Source organism: Corapipo altera, unplaced genomic scaffold (genome assembly GCF_003945725.1).
Source record: "Corapipo altera isolate COAL_440 unplaced genomic scaffold, ASM394572v1 202, whole genome shotgun sequence".
NCBI lineage: Eukaryota > Metazoa > Chordata > Aves > Passeriformes > Pipridae > Corapipo > Corapipo altera.
In genome coordinates, this window is record NW_020884980.1 from 1,164,315 (window position 1) to 1,178,701 (window position 14,387).

The 14,387-nt window shown below is 48.3% G+C and overlaps 1 protein-coding gene across 1 annotated transcript in view; it reads right to left on the minus strand.

Annotated features, from left to right (window-relative positions):
• Nucleotides 1-14,387, minus strand: part of PKP1 (plakophilin 1) — a 47,129-nt gene that overhangs the window by 12,229 nt on the left and 20,513 nt on the right. The window contains exons 4-7 of the mRNA XM_027665693.1: nucleotides 6,080-6,224; nucleotides 3,419-3,626; nucleotides 2,515-2,692; nucleotides 295-409 (exon numbers count right to left, since the gene is read on the minus strand). Coding sequence (XP_027521494.1) covers nucleotides 295-409; nucleotides 2,515-2,692; nucleotides 3,419-3,626; nucleotides 6,080-6,224 — 646 coding nt within the window. The remainder of the gene's footprint in view (nucleotides 1-294; nucleotides 410-2,514; nucleotides 2,693-3,418; nucleotides 3,627-6,079; nucleotides 6,225-14,387) is intronic.

Genomic DNA, 14,387 nt, shown 5'->3' on the forward strand with positions numbered 1-14,387 from the left:
GATGGAGATTAGGATGCTGGAAGGGAGTAAAGCATATTGGGGGGTCAGTATTTTGGTTTGTCTTTGTGTTTGGGAATGGAATATTGTAAAACCTAGCTCTACTTCAGTCCCAGATCCCAGAGGATGTGTAATCCTACAACAGATCCCACAGGGGCTCAGAAGGACAAAAGCAGCCACAGAGAGTCCAGTCCCCTCTTGTGATTGTTTGAAAGGGATTTTGAGATATTCCCAAAGTTGCAATTATTAACCACGGGGCTGAACTCCAGCAAACAGCTTGGGGTGAGCATCTGGTACCTTATCATCAGGTCGGTTGGAAGCCACACAGTTCTGGGCATAAGTCATGACAGAATCAATCAAACCAGGGTAATTCCTCATGGTCTGGCGCCCCATGTCTGCAGAACTCAGGTTTCTGAAGGAAAGCCATCGAGGAGCATGTCAGGAGAGAAGGAGAGAGGGTTAGTTGGGCTCTGTTCTGGCTGTGGCTGTCGCTGAATTAAGGAATTTTTTTGTGGATTCAGCAGGGCTGATCTGCTGCTCTCATTCTGGAGGCCTTCTGTAGGACTGTGCTGGTGCACAGCTCTCTTGTTGCTCTTTAGGACTGATTTAACCTGGGGAAATGTCCTGTTAAGGAGAAGACACTCTCCTAGTGAGAGTAACCAGCAGGATGTTACCTTAGAGGCTGTGCCTGTGCCATCACACCTCATTGCCTCCTGCCAAAGGGAAGGCTGGCTGAAGACCATCTGGGATTATTGTGATCACCAGGAAGGTGCAAATGGTTGTAAACTCAGAGCTACCAGGGCCAACAGCAGTGTCTGATTCTGACACAGGGCAGAGGTGCTGGAGAGCAGCAATAGCTCTGACCAGAGGGACTGACTAGTTTGTGAAGTTGTAATGGGTTCCTGGGCACTGGTGGCTGCCTGGAGAAGGGAGTTTTTCCAGTAACAGGAAATGTTTTTTGTTGTTTTGTTGTGTTTTTTTTCCTTCCCTGTTTTACTGCCTTGTAGCTTGCAAACGAAAAACAAAGAGAGGCTGGCAGTGGTTGTGAGATATTCACTCTAGGCGTTCCAGAACTGGATTTGAGTTCACTGTGATTTGCAGCCTCCTCATTAACATGAATTCATCTGCAATCCAGAAATGCTTGGGCAGCAATGGCTCGAGCCCAGGGCAAACCCAAGGCTGTTCTCATCTCTGTTTTATGATGTGGCAGGGCAGTGAGTCACAGCAATCCTGGCTCACCCCTCAGAGCAGGGGCTCCAGACTCAAGTGCCCAGCTTTCCTCACTCTCCTTGCTCCCCAGTCCTGCTCCCTTTGGCCTTTTGAACTCCCTCTCTGACCTGCATCTGCCAGTCTTCATCGGGGGGTTGGACACTGCTGCCACAGGCTCTGGTAAAACTCTGCAGACAGAGCCTGCCTTGAGTTAAACTCCACAGAAAGCCCCTTTTACAAGCTGTCACCACACTCCTTTCCTCATTTTAATGGAACATTTTGTGGCATTGGTGACTTGAGATGGTCTTGAAGTCGAGCACCTCACACACAACGCACACCACACGTCCCCATGTGCAGCTGCATGGGGATGGTGCCCTCCACGACAGGGAAGGGACCAGCACCCACTGCCTGTCAGGGAACAGCACCCACTGTCTGTCAGACACGGTTCTCAGCCACAGAAGACGATGGTATCACGTCTCCAGAGGCCCCTGCTGCATTCACCCAGTTCGTTTCACAAGCAAATACAGCTCCTGCAAGCTGCATGTCTGGGAAGGGCGCGGCCGGCACTGCGCTCCCTCGGGGAGAGCTTCCCTTGATGAAAGTACCTAATTATGCAGGGAAGGTTCTTTTTCCCCACTTGTTCCCATTGAGACAAGGAGCTCCCATCCAAGTGGAGGAGGGTGGTAGGAGAAACAGCAAGTCAGGGCAAAGATCCTCTACAAACAGGCTTTGGCTTTCCCCGTGAAAAAAATAAACTACTCTGGGCTCAGCCTGTGCCTCGTGTTTTGTAGCTGAGCTGCCTGATGAAAAGAGACAGGAAAAGTCCAGGGTGTTGGAACTGATCTGTGCTAAAACAGTTATTAAAATAAGTGGGAAAACACTTGTTTTTCCCACACAGAAGATTCCGTCTTTTTGTCACTTAATGCCCAAACCGGTTTGTTTCCTAGGGAGTAAAATTTTCTCTGGAAGCCTCAAAAATCTAAAGGCAAAATGTGCCCAGTTTCCTGGTCTGAGCTGAACACAGACAGGTTTCACTATTGCACAAAGCAACTTGCATTTTTCTGAGAAAAGTCTTATCAAGAACAAAACTCTTTTTTAAAAAAAATAAATTAAATAAAGAAAGCTACTCCAAAAGTATTTTACATGTAATTTTTTTTTCCGCCTCCTCTGAGGAAAACTTTCTCAAGGAGAATTTCTAATTAACACAATTGCAGCGGGCATGTCTTCAGCTCATTGTTAGAGGATTTAGATGGCTTCAGCTTTTGCCAACAGACATAAGCTGCAGTAAGTCCCTGCTTGGTGACTCACCTCAAACACCCTGTGGCATTGAAGAACACCTCTGGGTCAATAATTTCTCTTGTCCTGTTGCAGCTGCTGTCAGACCAGCCAGAAAAAGGGATGATAACACAGTCTGTCAGGACAGGGAGGGCCTCCTGTATCAATTCTTCTTTTAATTCATCAGTGGAGGAGAGGTTCCAGAGCAATCCTAGGATGGAGGTGGGAGACAAGCTCAAGCAGAGGGTCACCAGGCATTAGGAACTGTCTTTCAGTCAGAGTGAACTCCAGCACCAAAAGCCTTCCTCACTTTACCCCGCTTTCAGCTAAGGGTGCAGAGGCTGCCTTAAACCCAGTCTCTGCATCCCTAGGGAAGACAGACAGGATAGGCCCCATGTGGAGATGGGCATCCAAGCACCCTCCCTCCTCCCAAAATTGGTGTTTATTGCCATTAGGTTGCAGGGAGAGGGCATCTCTCTAAGGATCTCATAAAGGCTTGCACGTAAGACCTCAGACACAGCTGAGTGTGATCTGCACCAAAAAAACTCACATCAACCCCTCGAGGAAAGGTGAGACACGAGTCAGAGAACCTGCCCAACCATACTGGGGTTTCCAGCACCCTTTAGTCCTCCTGGGAACATCACAGTGGCCTGGGGTGCAGGAAGGCATGAGGGTGGCAGGGTGACCACAACTGCAGAGAAAACCTGGGGCAGGTGCTTCCCCAAGGGGCACTTCTGAAGTGAGGAACCCTTATGGGACACCAAAGGGCCAGGACCTCCTTTTCCTTCTGATTTAGGACACCATTTGGTGCAACAGGAACATAAAACACCCCTTTTGTAGAATGGCAGCCCCATGGCTACGGGGCCTTTGTGTGCTGGAGCAACACGGGCCACAGGCTGCGGGGAGCACGGTGCTGCTGAGGGCTGGCCAGTTGTACCTGTCAGCTGTTTCTGGATTTCGGTGTTCCCCGTCCTCCGGAGGAGGCTCACGCACTCCCTTATCCCGTTCTGCCGCCGGGTTTCAATCTTGTTGGTTGGATTCTTGAAGACCAGGTTCCGGAGGGCCCCGGCTGCCGCCCGCTGAACGTTCTGGTTGGTGCTGCGGAGCAGCTCCACGAGCTTGGCGATGCCCCCCAGCCGATAGACCTGCACCAGGAGAGACAGGCTGCCATCAGCTCAGGGGGCTGGGACAGGGACACCTGGGACTGCCATGGCAATGCTGGGAGTCACAGGGCTCTTCTGGTACTCCTCGTACTCAGGGGAGCTGGAGGAGCAGATTTGGCCGGGAAGGATGGCCAGAAATGGCATGTCACAGAATCACATGCTCACAAAATTACACTCACAGAATCCCAGAATATGCTGAGTTGGAAGGGACCCACAAGGATCATCGAGTCCAAATCCTGGCCCTGCACAGGTCCATCCCCAAGAGTCACACTCTGTGCCCCAGAGGATCATCCTTCAGCTCTGGCAGCTTTGGTGCTGTGCACACTGCCCTGGGGAGCCTGGGCAGTGCCCAACCACCCTCTGGGGGAAGAACCTTTTCCTGAGATCCAACCTAACCCTGCCCTGACACAGCTCCAGCCATTCCCTGGGTGCTGTCCCTGGTCCCCCCAGAGCAGAGCTCAGTCCCTGCCCCTCCTCTGCCCCTGCCCAGGAAAGTGGAACTGCAGTGAGGTGTCCCCTCAGTCTCCTCTGCTCCAGCTGAACACACCAAGTGCCCTCAGTGTCCTCCCACGGCTTCAAATCAAGGCCCCACACCATCTTCACTGCCCTCCTTTGGACACTCTCTAATGGCTTTAGATCTTCCTTATCTTGCAGTGCCCCAAACTGCCCCAATATTGCAGGTGAGGCTGTGCCAGGTCAGAGCAGAGTGGGACAATCCCCTCCCTGGCCTGGCTGGGGATGCTGGGCCTGATGCCCCCCAGGACACACAGTTCAGGCCATAGGTCATGACCACAAAGCTGATGGCCTGGAGGTTGGAGCTTAAAGCTTAAGCTCTGTAAGTAGATGTCTCTGAGTAATGGCCATGGACCGAGTCCTTTGCTGATGTAAATGTGCTCTCACAAACTTTCACCAACCTCCAGCTTGCATCAGATGAAAATGTTGCTCTGCCCATCTGAAGAGGCCATCTATAGCCATGTAATGACATGCTGTGGTAATTTGTCTGCATCCTGGAATCACGGGCTGAGCTTAGAGGGATGGTCATGGCACAGTGTCACCACCCTCGAGCTCAGCCTCTCCAGCTGCTCCAGCACCGGGAAGGGGTGTGAGCCCAGACCTGCAGGACACCACACACGTGACAGAGAGGTTTGGAGGCAAATTCCTCCAGCTGAGCTCTCCAAAATGATGAGTATTCCTGCTGTAGGATGTCCTCTGTACCAGGACATGATCCCGCCTGGATCCCCTCCTGGCACAAACCAACCCCACTGACAACAGACAATGAATGAGCACCTTTCAGAAAACAAGTGTGTGCTCAGGCAACTCACAGACCTACTCTAACACATCTTTTCTGGGAAGCCACCAGGCAGGCCAGTGCTCAGAAAGTGTTTTCAATGGTAAATGAAGGGTGTGGCCACCCCCACAATTAGCCCTGTTAAGGTGGGCTGGGGGACCTGTGCTTGATTCAGACAGAGCAAAGGCACAGGGGCACAGCCCCACATATGCCAGCACATCCAGCTCCACTGTTGGGTCAGGAACTGGAAGGCCACCTCTGTAAGGTTGGCATTTTGATCAACCCATGTTTGCATGACTGCAAACACACCAGGGTGGGGATAAATTTTGGTAGCGGTCTTGCTGCAGCAGATCCATCCTTCAGGCTGCCTCCCTTAATGGATTTTGGCAAAGTAATTGAAGAGCAAGAGCATAAGAAAAATAACCTGTGCTGTAAGAAGTGCATCTGTTTGAACAAATATCATAGAATGATGGAATGGTTTGGGTTGGAAGGGACCTTAAAGCTCATGTCATTTCACTCCCTGCCATGAGCACCTTCCACTATCCCAGGTTGCTCCAAGCCCCATCCAACCTGGCCTTGGACACTTCCAGGGATGGGGCAGCCACCACTATGGATGTGCAAAATCTTTGTACACAATCACCAATTAATCCATTGGCTCAGGTGGCTGAAAAAGGCTGGGAAATGGCTGCAGAGTCACTGGGAATGCCCACTGAAAATCACAGTGGGCCTTGGGGCAACTTTGTCTGACCCTGACACTGCAGCTCTGAGACAGTGAAAGATTTATGTGGAACTGGGAGCAATCGCACCCAGAAGAGGACACTGGATGGCTGCTTCCATCTTGCCAGACCCCATCAACCTGTGCCACAGCAGCTTATGGTGATAAAGTGAACACAGTCCTCTGTGTTAAAATCCTGACCAACTGCTGTTGTCAGAAAGTGGCCACTAATAGTTGAAAAGTTAAAAAACCCCACCTAATTAATTCCTGAGCATGACTAGTGAGGTATAAGGCTCCCTGTGGGTCCCTTCCAGCTCAGATTCTGTAATTCATGAAAATTAAGGATCCTTGGTACTGGGAAAAACCAGCTCCATCCCTCTCTTGTGCTGTCATACCCCGCATGCCAGCAGAGCTCAGAAGGGGTTTGCTCACCTCTTGCTTGGCAGACTCATCCTGGAAGCAGGTGTGCTGGAGGTAGTAAGCACCCATGGCCTGGTATTTGTCATCAGAGGAGCACAGGAGCTGTATGGCTTTCTGGATGGTCATTGTCCCGGCATCTATCTCATCACCACAGATTCTGTGTTAAAGAGAAATATGGCACTGGTTGAGTGCTCAGCTAGAGGAGCTACAGCAGTACTTTGAATTATTGAGAAGGAATCAATGATAAAATGTAAAATATTATCACATTCCCACATAAAGAACACACAGTGCTCCCCTAGAGAATTTCTCTGTCTCAAAAAAAAGAAATGGTAAAAAGTGGAAAATACACAGTGGAGGGCACTGAGGCTAATAAATTACAGATCCAGGCTATCCAGAAGCAAAGGAGACAGAAAATGAAAGCTCACTTGCTGTACTAGATGTCTAATCATGTCTCAGGTGGAAGGTTTAATGAACAGAGAACCAGTCTTCACTGTTCCTCAATAAAAGAATGAGTGGACAAGAGTGAAACCATCCTCCAGGTTATTATATATGCAACGTAGGCAGATGATTTTCCCACAGTGTGTGATCCTTTGATGTGAGATGTGGTGGAAGCAAAAATGTGAGAGCAGCTGATGGTCTCAGGAGGCCTGAGCAGATCTCTGAGGAAAAGGCAACAGGCACGTCTGGAGTGATGGGGTGGACAAATATTGAGTTTATTAAATACTAATAACAGCACTGAGACATCCTGCTCCCAAGGTATGTTCACTTTGGTGATTTCCATGCTCTCCATAAAAGTTGACCACTGCCCACATTCCCTATTAGGTAAAGAATGTGCCTAGAGACTCCAGAGGAAGGATATGATACCAGTGGCTTGGGGCAGGACTGGAACCTTGGGAGAAATAAAAACACTGGAATGTTTGTCCACTTGTTTAGAAATATGAAGGTCCTGCTCTTTTTGGCTTGTACTTATTTAGCATCATCTGTGATGTTTTAACCACACAAAATTGGAAAAGGGTCCAGACTTTCAGACTGATGAAGAGGTCTGAACTGCAAAGCTTGTCTATGTTTCCAGTTATAGGGATTAATCTAATTAAAAGTTGCCCTCTCCTCTCAGCTGCAGCAGGATCTGCATTCATTGCAGCAGTGTCTGAGTTAATTTTCATCACAACAACAGCCCCGGAAAGTTCAAGACTGAGAAGAGTGAAAACCCAACCTCCTGTTTGGTTGTTACTGCCAGCAGTGACAGGGCACAAATGGGAAATGCTTCATGACCAGTGGACAAAATCCAAAAGTGTGAGGGCTTTGCTAGGCCAACTGGGCCTGACTGATGTTATTCCCTGTGCGGGACCCAGCTGGGACTGATGGTGAGCTAGTTTTACCTGGAAATCAGGAAACCAGTTCCTGTTTGAGCCACATTTATTTATATATATATTTTCACTCCATGTCATACCTGTGAGTGACTGCGTAGGGGGGATGATCGTACATGTGGCTGATCCTCTTCAGACAATCCAGTAGACTAACAAAACATAGTGATTCTGAATAAGTTCTTCAAATAAGCCTATTACATTTGAAGTATTAAATACCACTACAAGAGAGTAGCACTCCTAGGCATGGGATGTAGAGTCATTTTGACTGTGCCAAAGAAATGTTAGGAATAAAGGTCTAGAAAGGACACCCTCGCAGCTCACAGTGAGATAAAATATTGTATTCTTAAAAATCCAAAGGTTCCCTTCTTCACAGTACAGAGCAGTGAATAATATCCACAGTTGTATGGCAAATATCATACAAAATATCAGAAGCTGTGACATGGGAAGGCAGCATGAAGGACTCTTGTCTCCACTACCTTCACTGGCATTAAGTTGCACACAGTTTACGTTACTCTTTTAAGCACCTGTGGAGCCAATGGAGAGAAATAGGTGCTTCCAAAAACCATTTTTCCTAAGACAGGAAGGCCTGTCCTCTGGAGATATCTTTTCCTCTCTTGTAATGAAGGAATGACAGACAACAGCCTTGGACTGGACCTTAAGCATTCAATGTCTAAGGCTGGATGAACCTCATTCCACTTCTATTTCTACACTGACAATAAAACATCACTTCATTATATTACTTTTCATCAATTTGAATCTTCATGAAAACTTGGCACCAAGAAACCTCCCTTAAACTTGCAACAAGGAAGCACAAAACTGGAGAGACAAAGTTTAAACTAGAAATTAAGGAGCCTCAGAAAGCTTTGGTTTGACCCAGGATGTTGGGATTTTCACTTCAGTTTTTTTCATGCTCCTGAGACACGACAGAGCTGAGACACTGATGGATCCTGCACCAGAGGAACTTCTTTGAGAACTGGGACCTGGGCTGGCAGTGTGGGGAGGGAGGCAGATTAGTAAAAATATCAGGTCAGTGACCATGTAAATCATGGTGATTTTTCTTTTTCCTTTATAATTTTTAGATCAAATGCACTTTTTCTGAGAAACAAGGATCTCCACTTGATCCAGCTACTCAAGGAAGGCAATTTTCTTCCCACCCACTCCATAAGAGGGCCAAACCTTTCTTCAGCAGAGAAAAACTTGGGATTCAGGAGTAAGAAAAGATGGAGAAGATTCCTTTTTCCCTCCTGGCTCATCAGCAGGAGAAGCTGCAGTGGGTAAGCAGCCAGGCTCAGAGATTTCTCCTTGCTGGGAATGTAATGACCCTGGCAAAACCCAGCTAAAGGAGATTGTTCATCAGCCAGTCAGGGATATGCCTGACCAGATCTACACTATGGGAAAAACATCCTGCTCTGAGACAAACTCTTGAGAAGTGGCCATTTCCAGCCTGGGCCAGTGTGCCTGGTAGGAAGAGCTCCAAAGCTTGTTCCTCTTCCACAAGAAAGAAGCAATAAAAATAGGAAGTGATTTAATGGAGGCAAATGGAAGTTATTCAGTGGAGACAAAAAAGATGATCACACTGGGGGTTGGAAGGGAAACAAATACTGAAGAGGATCAGTATCACAGAAAGGCAAATTCCCTTACATTGTGTTAATCAAATCTAAGTCTCTATCCTGGTTGTTGGGGCTACAAATCCCAGGAGAGGAGGAAGCCAGAAAACTCTTAGCAAATTCCATTGTTCGTTAATAACATCAGAGTGAAAACGCTCAAACCAGAGTATTCAGCACATCCAAGCCTTTCAAAATAAAGCTGCACTGGAGCAAACCCGACAGCCAGGCCCCATGCCAAGCAGCCACGTCCATCTTTGGGAAATGGCACTGAGGTTTTGACACTGCTGAAAGCTCAGCTGGAGCTTCCCCTCAGGCTTTGCTCCATGGGGAGACACCAGGGGAGACGGGCACAGAGTGACACTGGGTCGGCTGACGGGGGATCCTCCCCGGGAGCAGTGGTGGGAACCCTGCCAGGACAGAATCACAAACAGCTCCTCAGCACCTGCGTTGGGTGCAAACACACAGCTCAGACAAGTTCACATCACAAGGAGCCGGACTGTGAAATGGTCATTTTTAGAGCTATTTTGTCCCAAATAAGAACAAACTAAAATGAAGGTGCCTTTCATTGTACACGGTTCTGCTTCCATGAAGTGGCATAGCCCCTGAGAATTAATGTTTTGATATTGATCACCTTTATTTATCCCAAAAGACTGGAGATAGATCAGAAAACACCCTCAGTACCTTTTCTGACTATTTCAAGAACCTCGGTATGTTTTCACTGCTTACAGAATGTCCAGGGAGGCTGAGCTCAGCCAAGCAGTGAATGGTTGTGGGAAGCTCAGTTACTGTCTCTGAACTTCACTCACAGAGCAGAGAGGCTGATGCAGCTCAGCTGGGGCCAAACTGGTGTCACCATAGACAAATATGAACCCAAAGAAAACCCAAAGGGTTGCCCCAGCCTTTACTGTCTTGTCCAGCAGCCAAGGTATCCAAGACCTTTAACAGAGCAGCAACAAGATATTACATATTTCCAAGTGCCTTGAGAGTCACTTGCTTTCACATGATCTCTAATGAGGTGTTTTAGTCTCTCTCACACACAGAGAACTCCAAAGGGAAATGTATCCACATCTTAAAAGGAGGCCAAAGGTGCCTGTGGGATTGTAGGTGTCCATTAATGGCTCCTGATCTGTATCAGCAACCCTTAACCTGGGGAGTGTCTGCAGACACCCTAGCTCACCTCTTCATCTCCCCAAACGAGAACACCCTGAGTCCTTCACCAGGGCTGGGATTAATCTGGTCTCTCAGTAACGTCTCCAGCTCAGACACCTGGGGTTCCCCTGGAGTCAACAAGGGCACTCAGTGTGTTAGGGGGGTAACTCAGTGACTGAGCTCCAAATTCAGCTTCCCTGGCCACTGCCTGAATCTCTGCAAGGGCACCAGGGGCCCTCAGCTCAGATACAGGCACGTCCTAAAGTGCTGGAACCAGATGACCAACCGCCCCAGGGCTGGTCAGTCCCTGAGGCACCTGAAGCACAGAGTGCAACACGTCTACAAACAGAACCAACATAATGTCAGCTGGTGGTAGACACAGGCTTTTTTTGTACCTCAGGTTCCAGCTGAAGCAGGACAAAGGCTCAAAAGTTTCTAGGAGGCGTTGAACATCACCTCCTTTATTCCTCTTCTCGTTATCAGTACCTAATGACCAAGCAAGATGTAGAAACTTTTTTCCTGACCGGGCATAAATGACATAAATAATATTGCAAGATGTTATTTAGCTAAAAGCTGCCGAGCTCAGGGTGACACCCTGTCACTTGGAGCATGTTGCAAGTACCACCCATCAGAGGAAGTGATTTAAAGTGAGCAAATATGAGCGATCTTCACCAGCTGCTGAAATCACTGCTGCCGAGAGTTTCCAGATCTGAGGAATGTCACAAGAAAGGAGAAGGGTTCTGGGGGGATGAGGGAGCCCTGGACACCAAGAAGACTGTCTCCAGCTCCATCAGGTACCTGGACTCAGTCCAGAGGGCTGTATTTTGGCAACATCTGAGTGCTGTTCATTGAAAACTGCCACCAGAGTAACCCGTGGGCATCTGAGCCCAGGACAGATGTACTGAGCTTGGAAATGTAGATCCATATATGATATAATGCTTACAAAGGCTTAAGTCCCTGAGTGGTTATAGAGAAGTATGTCTGGAATCACAGAGTCATTTAGGGTGGACAAGACCTCCAAGATCGAGTCCCCCCTGTGCCCGATTCCCACCTTGTCACCCAGCCCAGAGCACTCAGTGCCACGTTCAGTCATTCCTTGGACACCTCCAGGGATGAGGACTCCACCACCTCCCTGGGCAACCCCTTCCAATGTTTAACAAACCTTTCCATGAAGAAATTCTTCATGGAAGAAAGGAAGGGGCATCAGAAGGAGCATCCTGCTCAGTGAGGCAGGATCATAACAACAGGGCCAGTGGAAGAGAATAGACTTCAAGAGGAGTTTTCTCCAAGCAAGTCACTACTGTTCAACCTCCTGATCTGGCAAACAGTGCAAAACTCAGATTTCATCACCAGAACCAATGCTATGGGGTGAGTAAAAGACTATGTCATGGTTTAGTTTATCAGAGAATCAGAGAATGGCTTTTCCTGAAAAACATTTAGGTGTTAAACTACTCATCAGTGAGCTGGAGGAAAGGTGCCTTCATCAGAGTTGCTTTTGTAAGAGGAAGGACTCTCTGAGAGATAGTTATCAAAGAAACAACTCTTCCATGTCTCACACAGCAAAGCCAGCTCACTAAAAGGCAGCAATCACACAATTAAGAATAGTTCCAGAAATGAAATAACTTTGTGACCAAATGCAGAGGGACTGTTCAGTACTGTATTTGACACTCAGTCAAATACTTGTTGCACACTCAGTATTTTGATATCTCCACACCATTCTCACTACCTGAGAACACCCAGTCACCCATTTTTCATCTCACACCATCCAAGGAGATCAGATCCATAGCAGAGGACATCTTAGAAGCACCACTTTTGAACCAGCAATGACACTGTCCACAGCTACTGTATTATAGACGAATTTTGTGTGGCAAACAGACCCAGTGGATCACAGGTCCCACTGCAATCACTCTCACAGCAATGGAAATCACTACATGGATCACCTTGGAAAGCATGGAAAGCATCCAGCCCTTCCCTGGCTCATGCAGGTGGTTTGCAAAACTGCAGACAAGACATCCACCCACACAGGAGATTTACAGCACAAAAACCCAACACAAAATTATCCCTGTTACAAAGGCACAAACTCTACCTGGAGAACAACTAGAAGAGAAGGACAGAGCCCCAAACTGGGCAGTGCAGCAGCTGTGACCCAGCTGAGCCCTGTCCTGCATGCACAGGTTAATAATGGCATACCTACAAGCAAACCTCTCCCTACCCAAAGATCAGGTGACACAAATGAATACTGAGATCTCCAAGGGGAGAATCCTCCAAACACAACAATCCTACACAGCAAGGAGAGCCCAGACATGGTCCTAACCCACCCAAAGCACACCAGAACAAGGCTAACAGTGACTGCCAGATACTTTCTAGGGGACAATAGTCCTCCAAACAAGTAATTTTTCCAAAGAGGAAAACTCCTTCCTGTGCTTCCAAAGCTTTAAGGACAACTGCTGCCGACTTCATCTCCTTTGAGCAGAATTCCTTGCACGAGCTGCCCTCAGCAGCAGTCCAGCTCTGCAGTCTCAGGTGGAGTAGGGGGTGTGCCCCAGCCAGATCAGATTTACTCAGGGGACACAGCCCCAGCTGAGCCTACGACTCGGAGCCGACATTTCCACATCAGAACCGGTTCTGCCAGATGGGCCATGCCCCAAGCCAGGAGAAGTGTATAAATGGAGCCACTCCCTAACCAAGGGGCATCCAGCACTGGAGAAGGTTCCTCTCACAACAGCATTTCTCCTCCTCAGAAAATGTCATCATTCTTCAAGTGACCTTTTCAAAGCAATGACCAAGCCCATAACCACGAGCACTGTGCAGAGCAGGGCTTGGCTTGGTCAGAGCCTGCCTGGGACTAACTTCTCAAAAGCAGTGTTCTCCCCAGAAGGCGGCAGCTGCAGCCACATGTTTAGTCATCCTGCCATCCCTCCCACTACACTTGTATGCTCTTTAGTCAGAAATTCCCTAGAACAAGTTATTCCCAGATAACGTAACGTTTCCTCTTCCAGAGGATTTGCAAAGCTGCTGACAGCAGCAAGGCATTGCCACCAGTGGTCTGGGTTGGCCAGGGCTAATTTTGCACGTGTTAAACAAGAAGTAACTGAGCACATGGATAGCCAAGGTTTCATGATAACATGCTAATGGGTGAGTGATGTTTCTTGGCATACATGCTCTGGGACACACTCCTACTCAATACAGAACCAGGGAGGCTTGGCCAGAGAAATCTGGAACACTCAGATGTGAAAAGGGGCCTGATTTGGCTCACAAACTGCTGACTGTGAGGGGGTTTTCTCCATATCTACATCATTCTTTGGGGCAATGGCTCAACAGCTTCTGGCCTTTGGTGGGAGTTATGACAAAGTCTATGAGCCCTTTTAAATAGTGTCACTCTTGTGCTGCAGTGTGCAGTTCCCTGGGACCAGGGAACACCAGGAAGGAGCTTGGGAGCTTCTAGGGTTTGTGTGACAAGCTGTCACATCTGTCTGGGAGTTGTGAGAACTTCTGGGTGGGTGCAGAGCAAGCCATGTATGATGGTGGTGCAGCAGAAGTAGTGCAGTAGCCCCTGGAAAACGTTTGTGGAAGCTGCAGACCCTCCTCCAGCCCATTAGAACAGTGTTTTGCAGCTCAAGACATGGAAACCACAGTCTTCCAAGACTTCCAAGTCTTCCAAGACCGTGACTTGTGCAGACCAAGTCTACTCCAAGGCTGCAGCAGAACATGGTTGCTGCTGCAGAGCTGGAGGCAGCTCAGCCTATTGGGGCAGCTTTCAAGCAACACCCCAGTAACACCACCCAAACAAGGCTGATTTTTGGTGGGAGCTCTGCTGCATTGCCCCGTTATGTTCTTGGGAGCTCCCTGGATGATTTGTCTGCCCTGTTTCTGTAGGCAGCTTCTACAAGAAAGAATCTGATACTGACATATGGTGGACCATCCTCCACCCTTACGTATTTCCTAACCCAAATGGGACTGGGTGCTCTGGACAGCAAGGAATTAACAGCTTCCACTGATTCCTCTTTCCTGACTAGACAAATTTTTCCAATTAGGGTATTTATTTCAATTTTGGACTTAATTTTTTTCTGGAACCCAAATCAGGCCTTTTGGGCAGATGAAGCACAGGCAGGGTGGAAAGAAAAGAGATAAATGCCACCACTCAGCAGGTTCTCAGCTCTGCTCTGAGTCAGACCTTCAGGAACCAACTCCTTCAAA